Source organism: Xenopus laevis, chromosome 3S (genome assembly GCF_017654675.1).
Source record: "Xenopus laevis strain J_2021 chromosome 3S, Xenopus_laevis_v10.1, whole genome shotgun sequence".
In the NCBI taxonomy this organism is placed as follows: domain Eukaryota; kingdom Metazoa; phylum Chordata; class Amphibia; order Anura; family Pipidae; genus Xenopus; species Xenopus laevis.
Genome location: NC_054376.1, coordinates 4,929,837 through 4,944,538, shown reverse-complemented (window position 1 = coordinate 4,944,538; position 14,702 = coordinate 4,929,837). Strand labels below are relative to the sequence as shown.

Sequence of the window (14,702 nt, the reverse complement as noted above, 5' to 3'; positions counted from 1 at the left end):
GTGAGTGTGGGGGAGGGGATCATGTGCGGCCTCTTACCTCTGACCCGGGGGATTCGTGTGTCTCAGGGGGGACTGGGGACGCGGGTGGGGGACTGTCTCGATGTGGGGGGCGAGTAACAGCTGCTCAGGGGGTGTCTGACTGATATTGGCGAGAGAAGCTGCTGAGGGACTGATTGTTATTGTGTGTGGGGGGGGGGGGAGGTAAGTTGTAGGTGAGGGGGTGACTGGCCTCTTTGTGGGGGGTCATTGTTTACTTTGTGACTGAATTCCCGGGGGGAGACACTGGTGAATGGGGTTCTGGCAGAATTGGGGCTCAGAAGCTGATTATGGGGAGACTGGCTGCTTTTGGGGGGGGGGGCTGGCAGAGAAGCTGTTGGGTGGCTTATTGTTTGCTTTGGGGGTGACTGACTACCTTGGGGGGGGGTCACTGGCTACTTTGGGGTTTACAAAACGTTGATGGGGTCACTGGCTGCTGGGGGGGGCAGAAGCTGATGAGGGGACATTTGGCTGATTTGTGGGGAGACACTGATGAAGTTCTGTCAGTCTTGGGGCTCACAAGCTGGTTATGGGGGTGATTGCAGAGGCTGGTGAGGGGAGACACTGGTGAATGGGGTTCTAGCAGAATTGGGGTTCAGTGGTCAGGGGAGAAGCTGTTGGGGGGGCTTATTGTTTGCTTTGGGGGGGACTGTCTGCTTGGTTGTAATGGGTGAGGCAGTGTCTGGCTGCTTTGGGGAGAGAAGCAGATGATGGGGGTCACTGGATACTTTGGGGGAAAGAAACTGGTGACAGCTGCTTTGGAGGGATAAACTAGTAAATGGGGTTCTGGCAGGTTTGGGGCTCAGAAGCAGGTGAGGGTGTGATTGGTTGCTTTATAGATATAGGCAAGTCTGTTCCTCATGAACATTATAGATTGTAAGCTCTATGGTTCCTGCTTGAGGATGGGGTTGGCAGCGGCCCAGGCAGGGACTACAGGAGTGGCTAGAAATCACTATAATCTCCCCACTGAACCATTTGTGCCAAAACTCTCCTAAAACCCACAACTTGGGGCTGAAGTGAGTTGTGCAGTGAGGGCGCCATTGTCTGCTTGGCTGATGGAAGTGACTGGACAAATGGCTATAAAAGCCGGTGTTAGGTGATCACCTAATTGGAGGGGGTGTAGGGCTAGCGAAGTGATCAGTATGGCTACTCCTTAGTATCATGCATGACTAGTAGGGATACTGTGTGTGAGTAATGGAGTAAGTTGGACAATCAATTGAGTGCTATAACTGAGCTTCACCTCATTTGCTTGAAAATATCAGTAAACAAAATTCAGTATTTTAATGCTTGGGTGTTGCCTAAGTTTTCTACCAAACAAGCTTCCTATTGAATATCATCCATACTCCTGCCCCCCAGCTGCAAGCCCCCCAAAAGCAGAGCCTTTTCCCTAGTTCAGGAATGCCTACAACTGCTTAACTCCTGCTCAATTGTTCTTCCCAATCTGATATCCAGCCAGTGGTTGAACTAGTCATTCCATAGCTTTCTGAGATTTGTAGTTCAACCTATGTCTCCCCAACTGTCGAAGGCACCTGCTGCTTTCATTTTGCTGAAAGCAATAATCCCAGATAAAGAGGATTTATACCTAAATGAAGCATAATTGCAAAACTGGGGAACATGGAGAGACCCGCTCTCCACCTGAGTGGATAATTATTCGACTAATGGGAGACCTGATTGGGTTGATCCAATAATCAGAACCTAACGGGGGCCTATGTATATTTGTTAGGGGAGAATCCCAAGTGGATTTTCTAACCTGAGCAAGTACCTTCACAAATAGTATGTAAATATACTACAGGTATGTCATTTGTTATCCAGAATTCTTGCGACCTGGGGCTTGCCGGGTAATGGATCTTTCCGTAGTTTGGAACTTCATACCTTAAGTCTACTAGAATATCATGTAAACATTAATTAAACCCGATAGGCTGGTTCTGCTTCCAATAAGGATTAATTATGTCTTTGTTGGGATCTAATAAAAATTGGATTATTTGGATAAAATGGAGTCTATGGGAGACGGGTTTTCCGTAATTCAGAGCTTTGTGTATAACAGAATTCCAGTTAACAGATTCTATACCTGTACATACAGTTGAAATGTAAATGGTCTGGGCCATTGTCTGGTGCTTTTAATTTCTAGTTCTTGAACAGTCCTACTTTTACCCAGACACTTTCAGACCAGTAACAGACAAGTTAAATCCTGGACCCAAAATAATAAAAAAAAATCCTACATTCCAATATCGTGGGACTGAAAACACTTCTCAAATGTCTGTTCGTTCTGGGAGGCTTTTGCCATCTCATTTCAGCAGAGCTTCTGCCCACTGGAGAATTGGATGAAATATTCCAGGACGGGAAGTTTCCATTTATTCCGAAAGCTGGAATGTACCACTTTTTCTTTTATTCTCTAATTGTGTGAAAGGGGAAATGAAAATCCTTTTTTGATTAACAAACTTTGGCTTGCAATCAGTGAAACTGTTATTTTTGTGCTGGGCACAGGGATTAGGAAGTATTTCCGAAAGCTGCTTTCTTTGGATAGCAACGCTCATTTAGTAAAATCAAATCATCTTTTTTTTTTTTTCCTTGAATTTCTAACCACCCGCCTGCCACATTATATCCATCTGGAAAGACGTTTAATATTAACTGCATACGCAGAATGCCTGGAAACCAGGGCGGCAGAATACATTTGTATTTATTTTTCGTTTTTTCCTGGAATCCTGTACATTTAAACATTCTCGTGTGTAAAGCTGGCTGCATGGTGCCATATCTGCTTGGTTAAATGGGACCTCGGTCGAACAAACTTCACAATTATATAAACTGCCCAGTGCATATTTCTGGCCAGATATTGGTTTGGAGGCCCCCATATGTTGGCTTTAAATAGTAAGGGTAAGGGCACACCGGCAGATTCGGGGAGATTAGTCGCCCCTGCAACAAATCTCCTATTCTTCGGGGCAACTGCCTTCCCGCCAGCTAGAATGAACAATCGCCAGTGGGATGGCACTCCCGGCGATTCGTTTTCTGAAGTAGCCCTGAAGCTTCCTCGTGACTTTTCCTCTCCCGGCAACAAATCTCATCTTCTTTGGGGTGACTGATCTTCCCAAACTGCCTTCCCACCGGCTACAATGGAAACCGACAGCAGGATGGCACTTGGATTGCTTCTCCCGAAGTAGCCTCACAAGGTCTAAAGCTGGCCATAGACGTGCAGATTTTGCCTCATATCCGACGAACGATCTTACGTCACAATCTTCAGACCTGCGACTCTCCATTCAGATTGACTAAAGTGGTAAAAGAACAAATCAGACGATGTTCTGGCTGTGACAGCAATCGTATGAAAGTTAAGGTGGCCATAGACTTAAAGATCCGCTCGTTTGGCGACATCGCCAAACGAGCGGATCTTTCCCCGATATGCCACTAAACTGCGTGGCTATATTGGGGGTAATTCGAGCGTTCGGCCGTACGGCCGAATGATCGAATTACGATGTGCCAAGCAGCTCCAACGGGTCGGTCGGGTAAAAATCCAACCTTCCCAATCGATATCGTGGCCAGATATCGATCGGGAAGACCCGTCGGAAGCCCCCATACACGGGCAGATAAGCTGTCAAATCGGTCCAAACGACCGATATCGGCAGCTTTATCTGCCCGTGTATGGCCACCATTAAGTCTGACAGATAGAAGTGACAGTCACCCATTGATATTGTCACATAGGCAATACATGCAGAGAAATTTTCATTGGCCAGCAGAAGTCTTCTATCATATCCGATCGGCATGCTACGGAAAATGTCGGGGCTATTTTACTAATATTTTATACTAATTTTAGCGCAAATATATTTTTTTGCTTCTATGGCCAGCTTAAGGGCTCTTACTGACGAGCGGTTGTAGCTGCGTTCCGTTTTTCTGCGTTCAGCTGCAGGGGAGCGCAGGAATAGACGCATTACGTTTTTTCCAATGGGGCTGTACTCACACAGGCGCGTGTAGGCGCCAAACGCAGGTTGAGACACAACATGCTGCATTTTTCCTGCCTTCAGCGACTATACGCGCCTGTGTAAGTACAGCCCCGTTGGAAAAAACGTAATGCGTCTATTCCTGTGCTCCCCTGCAGCTGAACGCAGGGGAGCACAGCTACAACCGCTCGTCAGAGCCCTAAACCTGGGGCAGGACCTTTGTTGCATTCAGGTGTTTTGCATGGCTTCGTTGTTAGTTTTTTATTGTTTTTGAATTGGGCGCCTTTTTCTTCTGAAAGAAAAGCTTTCAAATCGGGGTCACTGACCCCATCTTAAAACGAATGCTCTGTTTGTTTATTGTTATTGCTACTTTTTATTATTTATCTTTCCATTCAGACCCTCCCCTATATTCTAGTCCAATCAATGCATGGTTGATAGGGTAATTTGGACCCTAGCAACCAGGTTGCTGAAACGGCAATCCGGAGAGCTGCTGAATAAAATGCTAAATAACTCAAAAACAGCAAATATTAAAAAAAAAAAAAAAAAATTGCAAATTGACTCAGAATATCACTCTCGTTATCATACTAAAAGTTAATATAAAGGTGAATGATGCCTTTAAGTTTAAATGCCAGAAACAAAGTTGGGCAGCCGCTGGGTCACTCTGGGACAAGGACGATTAAAACAGACGGCAACTATTGCATGCATCTTTTAAGAGACTTCTATTGTGTCGTCGCATCTGGTTTTGGCATGTATCAAACCCTGGGCTCCCTGTGATCTTCCCTACACCTGGAAGTCTTTGTTTTCCCTTTGGAAATTTAACCTCTTTTCAACTGTGCTCACTCCTAGAAAGGAACTCATAGCTGTGCCTTCATTAGCAAATTAACTGTAGGATCCCCGCTGCTTCCTTATCTCTTTTCAATTCCCAGGGTGGCAACTGTTTGTTTACCCCATGTGACCGTTTTGGGTGGGGGGACGACGACAAAGTAAACGATGATGTCCTGTAACCGTTACCCATAATGGCCTGCAGATGTTTTATAAAACCATCTGTTTGTGTTTTGGACTCCCTGCATGGCTTTAAGTGGCTGACAACTGGATGGTAAAAATGTATAAAACATAATCCTTTTTAGTGTTGTTTCGAAAATGACCCATTGTGTTACAATCTCCAGGTTGTTAAAGAGCAGCTGGTGAATATCGTGTCTGCGTACCGTTATTTGTATCTTTTTTTTGTGTGTGTTTTCAATAAGGAACGTATCTCCTTGCACATGTTTTACAAGTTGATTGATTTGCACAAGGTGGTATATGGTATTTCTTTTAAAGGAGAACTAAACCCTAAAAATGAATGCAGCTGAAATGCCATGTTCTATATAGTGAACTTATTGCACGAGGCTAAGGCTAGGGGCACACGGCGCGATTTCGCCGCAATTCTGCGCTGGGCGAGTTGTCGCTGTGTTTTTTAAGCCGAAATAGCTTTGCTAACTTTGGCGCTGGCGTCAATGCAAATCGCGGCGAAATCGCTGCGCTAATTCACACGCGGCGATTCTTTTTCTACTGTCGCCCGGAAACGCCCAGCGAGGCAACTTCGGACGACAATAGAAAACGAATCGCCGCGTGTGAATTAGCGCAGCGATTTCGCCGCAATTTGCATTGACGCCAGCGCCAAAGTTAGCAAAGCTATTTCGGCTTAAAAAACGCAGCGACAACTCGCTTAGCGCAGAATCGCGGCGAAATCGCGCCGTGTGCCCCTAGCCTAAAGTTTCAGCTTGTCAATAGCAGCAATGATCCAGTACTTCAAACTTGTCACAGGGGGTCACCATCTTGGAAAGTGTCTGTGACACTCACATGCTCAGTGGGCTCTGATTGGCTGTTGAGAAGCTAAGCTTAGGGCTCGTCACTAATTATCCAGCAGAAAATCATCTTCCCTGGCTGTAATATAAGCTGATGCTACAGGTTTGCTGATTATTCAATTCTGATGCTAATTGCACTGGTTTCTGTGCTGCCATGTAGTAATTATCTGTATTAATTACTAATCAGCCTTATATTGTGACATTTCTATTCTGTGTACTGTATATTGTGAGTGGGTCCCTAAGCTCAGTAAGTGACAGCAGCACAGAGCGTGTGCAGTGAATCAGCAGAAAAGATGATGGGCAGCTACTGGGGCATCTTTGGAGACACAGATCTTTACTGCTAAAGGGCTGTGGTTTGCCTTGGGCTGGTAGAGAAGCCCAAAACATTATGTACAACATTTCTAGCTACTGCTGTAGTTCTCCTTTAAGGGTTCCACCACTTTTATTTTACTAAAAGAATTTATGGTTCCTTAAATTTGTGGCTGTATCCATCCTGTTGGATCTTCTTTGCATGTTCAATCCACTTTGAGTTTATGAGCACGATGTGTGTTCCTTGTTACTTTGGCCAGTGGTGCACTTTTTTTATTCTCCCAAAGTTGAGGTTTTGCACCTGGTTTTGTATATGACCATATCTTTTTTTTATTTATTTTTTTTTTTTTATATAGGATTTTTTTTTTTATAAAAATTATTCTTAATAAGTAGGGAATCCAGCATTTGGTGCGGTATTTGGCCAAGATTCTGCCTTTTTCATCAGGATTTTGATTCGGTCAAGTGCCTGGCTAAGCAGAATTAAAAAAAAAAAAATCATGTTACTTTTCGTCGCACACAAAAACACCGTTCTCTTTATATGCAAATTATGGCTTGGTATTTGGCTGAATCTTTTACAAAGGGTTCGGACAGATCCTTAATGGTGGTTTTAGTGCATCTCTATAAGCCTTGGTACAATTAAAATTTAGTGGGGCTTATTTTCCAGCAATGGGCAAATATATACTCAAATTTTAGTGTTAGTTGTTCTGTATGCAGCTGTCTGAACCAATAACTGGTTGATGTGGGTTACTGCCCAGGTGCAAATTTGCCCAGTGGGTTCAAAACTATTCTGTAGGGGACTCCATGCAACTATCTTACGTTAGTTTGCAAATTGAATGGGAAAAAAAAAATAAAAAAAAAACCTTACTGCTAAGTTAGTTAGTTGCTGTTTTCAGCTTTAGTTTTACTTACTCACTTACTTACTTAATCGTTTTGCCTGGTCATGAGCTTTCAGAAAGAGCCAGCACTTTAGGATGGAATTGCTTTCTGGCAGGCTGTTGTTTCTTCTACTCAATGTAACAGAAGGAGTCTCAGTGGGACCTGGATTTTACTATTGAGTGCTGTTCTTAGATCTACCAGGCAGCTGTTATCTTGTAATTGGGAGCTGCTATCTGGTTACCTTCCCATTGTTCTGTTGTTAGGCTGCTGGGGGGGGGGGGTGATATCACTCCAACTTGCAGTACTTCAGTAAAGAGTGACTGAAGTTTATCAGAGCACAAGTCATATGACTGGGGGCAGCTGGGAAACTGACAATATGTCTAGCCTCAGATTTCAAAATTAAATATAAAAAAAAAATCTGGTTGCTCTTTTGAGAAATGTTTCCCATGACTGTATCCCTTTAATAAAGCTATTACTTCTGTTATCTTTAAAATATATTTAAAATAATGAATGTGTGTGTGTGTGTGCAGACCGTTAACCCTTATTTCATGTCTTCTTTCCACAGCATCTCCGTTACTGCTATATGCCAATCGCCGTGACCTGCGACTGGTGGACACTGCGGGAATGAAGGGGAACTCCACTGTTGTGGTCAGCGGCTTGGAAGACGCAGCCGCCGTTGATTTCGTATTCTCCCGCGGCCTGATCTACTGGAGCGACGTGAGCGAAGAAGCAATCAAAAGGATTGATTTTAACAAAACTGGTAGCTCGCAGGACGTTGTAATAGGTGGCTTGGTTTCGCCAGATGGACTGGCTTGCGATTGGCTGGGAGAAAAACTTTACTGGACTGACTCGGAAACAAATCGGATTGAGGTTTCTAATCTGGACGGGTCATTGCGGAAAGTAATATTTTGGCAGGAGCTGGATCAGCCTCGAGCAATTGCACTTGATCCTACCAGAGGGTGAGTTATTCAATCACAACTGATTTTGGAAGATTAAACAACTGCGGGGCAAGGATTGTGGTTTTTGCTAGGGATGCACCGAATCCACTATTTTGGATTCAGGACGAACCCCAGACTCTTTAGCGAAAGATTCAGCCGAATACTGAACCGAATCCTAATTTGCATATGCAAATTAGGGGTGGGAAGGGAAAACATTTTTTACTTCCTTGTTTTGTGACAAAAAGTCACGTGATTTCCCTCCCTACCCCTAAATTGCGGATTTGGTTCAGCCGGGCAGAAGGATTAGGCCGAATCCTGAACCGAATTCTGGATTCGGTGCATCCCTAGTTTTTGCCCTTTATATATCTGGAAGTTTTTTTTACGCTAATTCTTGGGTTTGGGGAAGACACTGTGCCTTTCTGAGGTATCATCGGGTCAGATGAGTTGCAATTGGATTTCAGCACGTTGGGGGAAACTAATTGCAGCGTTATGCTACTTTGTTTCAACAGGCTGAACCCGTTTTATAATGTTGCTGTTCAAGTCAGACTACACTGGTGGGCACATTTATCAAAGGTCGAATTTCGAATTCCCTTTTTAAAACTCCCATGAACTCGAAATTCGACCAATCGAAATTTATTAATAAAATAGAATTTTTAAAACTTGGATGAATAGAATCGACCTAAAAACTCAAATTTAATAAGATTTTGAATTTAAAAAAGGCTGTAAACGACTCACAATTGATCCCTGGACCTCTCCCATTGAATTAAACAGCAATTCGGCACATTTTAGATGGGGGGAAAAGTATGATTCAAGTTCTTAAAGGGCCAGAGTATGATATCTCGAAAATCAAATTTAATTTTTTTTTTAAACTCAAATCAAATTTGATTAACTCCCTAGTCAAATTTGACAGTTTTTACCATAAACCTTTCAACTCTTGATAAATCTGCTCTCTTCATTTCAGCAGATGTTTTGACCAGTTGAATTCAATTCACAGTTAGTCCAACTGGAACTAGAGCATGAGGCATTTCTGTAATTGCATAGGCCTAGCTCTCTCCCCCTCCCCTTTTGTCTGAGAATCCGCTGTGTTTGTTTGTCTTCCGTTTGTTGGGGTGACTATTGCTTTTTTTAGGTGGAATTGGATGACTCAACAGACAGCAATAGATAGTATGGGTCATTCTTGTGTTTCGTTGCATAAGACTGATGTACACAAGTCATCACATAATAAATAAATATATATATATATATATATATATATATATATATATAAATTTATTTATTTATTGTGGTTCTTCTATATTCCAAACCTGTCATTAATCCAGCTGAGTAGATTGTCTTCCTAAGATCTTTGTTTCATAGCAAGTTTTAATTAGTAAACGACATCATCCTGATCATAGAGTGAGCAGTGCAGAGTCTCCCCCATCGTCCTGTAATATACTGCACATGTAAAAATCGGCTTTTTCCCACGAGTGGGCGTGGGTCGTATCTTAAAATGACTTTCATATGAGCCAGACTTATTTGTATGTGCGTGTGTATACCTTCAAGATACATTCTTCTGCTATATCTGAAGCCTTTGGAATGTGCAGTAATGTGGAGAATGTGTCTTTTCTGAGGGAATAATGCGTTTACTAATGACTGACTCATGCATTGTTGCAGGTACTGGCCCTGTAGGGAATCCTTTCAGACATTCTTATTTATGAATGCATTTTGTTTGAACCGCCCTTGGATTTCTTACCATGTCTGCAATTACCCTTAATGGAAACTTAAGGTGGCCATACACGATAAGAGCTGTTTGTTTTGTGAGTTTGCCAAACGAGCGGATCTTAACCCAATATGCCCACCAAAGGCAGGGTGATATTTGACCCTAGGGCCAAACATTCGGATTACAATGAAGGAAATGGACACAGACGGGTGTTGGACCGTATCAACTAACTGATACGGCCTTTGTTCGCAGGAAAAACCAAACCTGCCCAATCAATATCAGGCAGTTTTTTGGCCTGATATAGATCGGGGAGACCCATCAGAAGCCCCCAACTGCCGGGCTGCGGACCAGTACCAGGCCGCAGACAGTCTGCAACCGGGCCGCCGAATTGGATGCCGGTCGATCCTGATTCCCCCCCCCCTCGTGACCCGGTCACCGGGCCAAAAAAGGTTGCAAAGGACTGATATCCACAGCTTTTATCAGCCTGTATGTATGGCTGCCTTCAGGGACTTATTTCACAAAGAGATTGCCCAATGTATTGGAACCCAGTGAATTTGAGTTAACTTATCATGTAAACGTACATAGGGGTCTGCAGGTAAAATGTTTCCTTTTAAAAATATTAATAAGTAAAGCCAGCCTCTGTGTAGCATTAGGTATGTATGGGCCCCAAAAAAAAAAAGTGTGATTTAAAGCACAAGTCTGGAGGTTTTTTGTAAGAGACCCACACTGTGATTCGGGGAGATTAGTCAAATCTCCTGTTCGGGGCAACTAATCCCCCCCGAACTGCCTTGAGTGCTTCATTTTTCGAAGTTGCCTCGCAAGGAAATTTTAGGCGATTTCAGTAAAATGAAGCAGGCGATTTACATTGCCATGCTGCGGGTGATTTACATTCTAGCTGGCGGGGAGGCAGTTCAGTTAGATTAGTCGCCCCGAAGAAGAGGAGATTAGTCGCCGGGCGACTATCTCCCCGAATCGCAACATGTGTGTCTGCCTTTAAGCTGCCCATTTATGGCTGCTGATCAGGTCACATGACCAATTGACAAAATGTCTAGCCCCATGTCAGATTTCAAAATTGAATGTAAAAAAATCTGTTTGCTCTTTTGAGAAATGGATTTCAGTGCAGAATTTAAAGGACCTTTAAATGACCAGTAACGTCAAATTTAAAAAAAGACAAATTAAATGTTGAAATCACTATCTCCCCGAATCGCAACATGTGTCTCTGCCTTTAAGCTGCCCATTTATGGCTGCTGATCAGGTCACATGACCAGGGGCAGGTGGGAAATTGACAAAATGTCTAGCCCCATGTCAGATTTCAAAATTGAATGTAAAAAAATCTATTTGCTCTTTTGAGAAATGGATTTCAGTGCAGAATTCTGCTGGAGCAGCACTATTAACTGATTCATTTTGAAAAAATGTTTTTTTTCCCATGACAGTATCCCTTTAAGAACCTTTAGTTTATATTGTGCTGCTATTCACGAATTTTCCAAATCCCTGGATTCCCCTTCGGTTATAATTAGGAATGCGCCAAATCCAGGATTCGGTTTGGCATTCGGCCTTTTTCAGCAGGATTTGGCCGAATCCTTCAGGCCAAACCGAATCCTAATTTGGGTATGCAAATTAGGGTCGGGGAGTGAAATCAGGTGACTGTCACAAAACAAGGAAGTAAAAAATGTTTTCCCCTTGCATGAGCAAGTTAGGATTCGGTTCTGTATTCGGCCAAATCCAAAATAGTGGATTCGATGCATCCCTAGTTATAATGTAGGAAAGAATGCAGTTTGTAGGTGGGAAGAAGGGCGAAGTTTCAATATGGAGTGAGCGAGAATGAAACCCAGGTCTGGTTCATTTCTTGGAGGTGAAAGTGCTGGAAGGGACAGTTTTTTGGTAGAGTTAATGAATTCCAGAGATTGGGAGCAGCAAGGGAGAAGGCTTGTATGTTTATGCATTGTTGAGCAAGATAAGGGATAATTGATCAAAAAATTTTTTTAAAGGGATTAAAACTTTTTTTTTTTTGAAGTGGGTGAATTTGAGGCTCCATTGTTTTTGTTGGAGTCGTTTGCAAATGGATCTGCTTTATATATACATACCCTCCCATTTGAAGCCCGGCCATGCGTATACAGCAGCCTGCAACTGGATACTTTATGTTGCCAAAGCTTCAAACCTCATCACATGCCGACAAATTACTTGGAATTTCATCCCCCCCCCTTGAGGATAAATGGTACCAAACTTTAAAGGGATACAGGCAGATCTTTTTTTCATAATAGCGCTGTTGCATTTAAATTGTAGGCATCATGTTTATGTATTTTAAAATGTAAGTGTATTGTTTGTTGAGTTCCCAGACTTGACCAACTCTGAGCAATATCTTTATCTTATTAAAGGTGGCCATAGATGTTTTCTCTCCCTATAGACCGATTTTAGTGTGATCAGACGAATCCTTCAAATCATGCATCTAAGGATTTTTAGTTTGACATTGGTCAGGTTATAAAATTTTCATTGTTCACAGTGGAGTCTATCCATCGACCAGTTGTTTGCCGGGCCAAGCAGGCGGCTAGCCACACGTTTCCTGGCTTCAACTAGACTATATCACTTGAAATGGTCTTTTTGGTTGATGACCAATCGAACATCATTTCATGATAAGCGTGGTCTTACAATAACAAAAAGATCTTTTTAAAAATCTATGGCCACCTTAAGGGTAAGGCCAGACGAGGAGATACGGGGAGATTTTGTCGCCTGGCGACTTATCGCCACGTCTTTTGCGCGACTATCTCCCCGAACTGCCTCAGCGTCTTTTCCCCATAGGCTACAGCGCAAAATCGCCTGCCCTAATGCACACGCGGCGATGCGTTTTCAATAGTCGCCCAAAGTTGCCTCAGTGAGGCAACTTTGGGCGACTATTGAAAACGCATCGCCGCGTGTGCATTAGCGCAGGCGACTTTTCATTCTAGCCTATGGGGAAAAAACGCTGAGGCAGTTCGGGGAGATAGTCGCGCAAAAGACGTGGCGATAATTCGCCAGTCGACAAAATCTCCCCGAATCTCCTCGTCTGGCCTTACCCTAAGGGCTAGTCCACACGAGGAGATTCGGGGAGATTTTGTCCCCTGGCGACTTATCGCCACGTCTTTTGTGCGACTATCTCCCCGAACTGCCTCAGCGTTTTTTCCCCATAGGCTAGAATGAAAAGTCACCTGCGCTAATGCACACGCGGCAATGCGTTTTCAATAGTCGCCCAAAGTTGCCTCACTGAGGCAACTTCGGGTGATGCGTTTTCAATAGTCGCCCAAAGTTGCTTTGCTGAGGCAACTTCGGGCGACTATAGAAAACATTGCCGCGTGTGCATTAGCGCAGGCGACTTTGCGTTGTAGCCTATGGGGAAAAACGCAGAGGCAGTTCCGGGAGATAGTCGCGCAAAAGACGTGGCGATTAGTCGCCAGGCGACAAAATCTCCTCGTGTGGCCTTACCCTAAATGGGTGATTAATTTATCTTTTGTTATGTGTTAGAATGGAGAATTTTACGCAACCTACATTTTTTTTCTTTCATAGGTTTTGACTTGTTTGCCTTCTTCTGACTCTTTCCAGTATTCAAATAAGGGGTCACTGACCCCATCTTATTTATTACACATTTATTGTTATTGCTAATTTGTATTACTCCTCTTTCTATTCAGGCCTCTCCTATTCATATCCCAGTTTCTTCCTCAAATCAATGCATGGTTGCCAGGGTAATTTGGACCTTAGCAACCAGATGGCTGAAATTGCAAACGGAGAGCTGCTGAATAAAAAGCTAAATAACTCAAACCATAAATAATAAAAAATGAAAACCAATTGTATAACTACGTCATACTAACAGTTAACTTAAAGGTGAACAACCCCTTTAAGGTCCTTCATACTAACCAGTCCAGCTAATCTTGAAACCACTGCCATAAAGCAGGACCATCCTGTTGGTCTTTTGTCATGGGGTGGATGCTTATGAACTCGTCCCCTAGAGGAGGGGTTATCTGAATCTTTTTGTACCATTCTATTATTGTACTTAATATAGTGCCGACATGTTGCCCAGCACTTTGCAGAGACTGTTCCTCATCATCATTCCTGGTCCCCAGTGGAGCTTACAGCAGTGCTGGAAAGGAAACCTCCCCCCTCCCTACTTGGTACTCTTTGTACCTACTCACAAGAGAGCCTTGGGGAACATTGGTATTCAAAGGATCTTAAATTGCTTACATGTGGAAAGCAGGAGCTTTCAGTTTGGAGACAACGCTGCCCATTGTTTCATAGTAGCCCCGTCCTCCTCCTGTGTTTTCCTTTGCCTTTCTCCTCCTGGCATTGTGGCTTTGGCTGGCACTCCCAAAAATCTCTGCCTCTTTCCCTTTCACACTGTCCCCTCGTTCTGCCCTCTGTCCTTGGCCTAAACAACTGCTGGACTTTGTGGTTTTCCTGCTGCTGCTAAATTATAGCTGCTATTATTAGCAAAAAAGTGTGGGGGGCGATTTGGGAGTATGGCACTTTTATTTGCAGGGTTTAAAGGGGAAAAACAGACCCCTTTTTTTGCAAATAAGCTTATTTGGGTACACTTATGTTAATGGAACAGTAGCACTAAAAAATACTGTATTATTGGAATGACAATAAAATGTAGTGTTGCCCTGCACTGGTGAAATTGGTATATTTGCTTCAAAAACACAACTATAGTTTATATAAACAATCTGCTGTGTAGTCATGGGGGCAGCCATTCAAGCACAGGATACACAGTAGATAACAGATAAGTACTACTATAGTTTATATAAACAAGCTGCTGTGTAGCCATGGGGGCAGCCATTCAAGCACAGGATACACAGTAGATAACAGATAAGTACTACTATAGTTTATATAAACAAGCTGCTGTGTAGCCATGGGGGCAGCCATTCAAGCACAGGATACACAGTAGATAACAGATAAGTACTACTATAGTTTATATAAACAAGCAGCTGTGTAGCCATGGGGGCAGCCATTCAAGCACAGGATACACAGTAGATAACAGATAAGAACTACTATAGTTTATATAAACAAGCTGCTGTGTAGCCATGGGGGCAGCCATTCAAGCACAGGATAC

The 14,702-nt window shown here is 43.3% G+C and overlaps 1 protein-coding gene across 1 annotated transcript in view; it reads left to right on the top strand.

The window, feature by feature from the left end:
• Positions 1-14,702, top strand: part of LOC108712563 (low-density lipoprotein receptor-related protein 6) — a 68,730-nt gene that overhangs the window by 334 nt on the left and 53,694 nt on the right. The window contains exon 2 of the mRNA XM_041587906.1: positions 7,557-7,950. Within this exon, the coding sequence (XP_041443840.1) occupies positions 7,557-7,950 (394 nt within the window). The remainder of the gene's footprint in view (positions 1-7,556; positions 7,951-14,702) is intronic.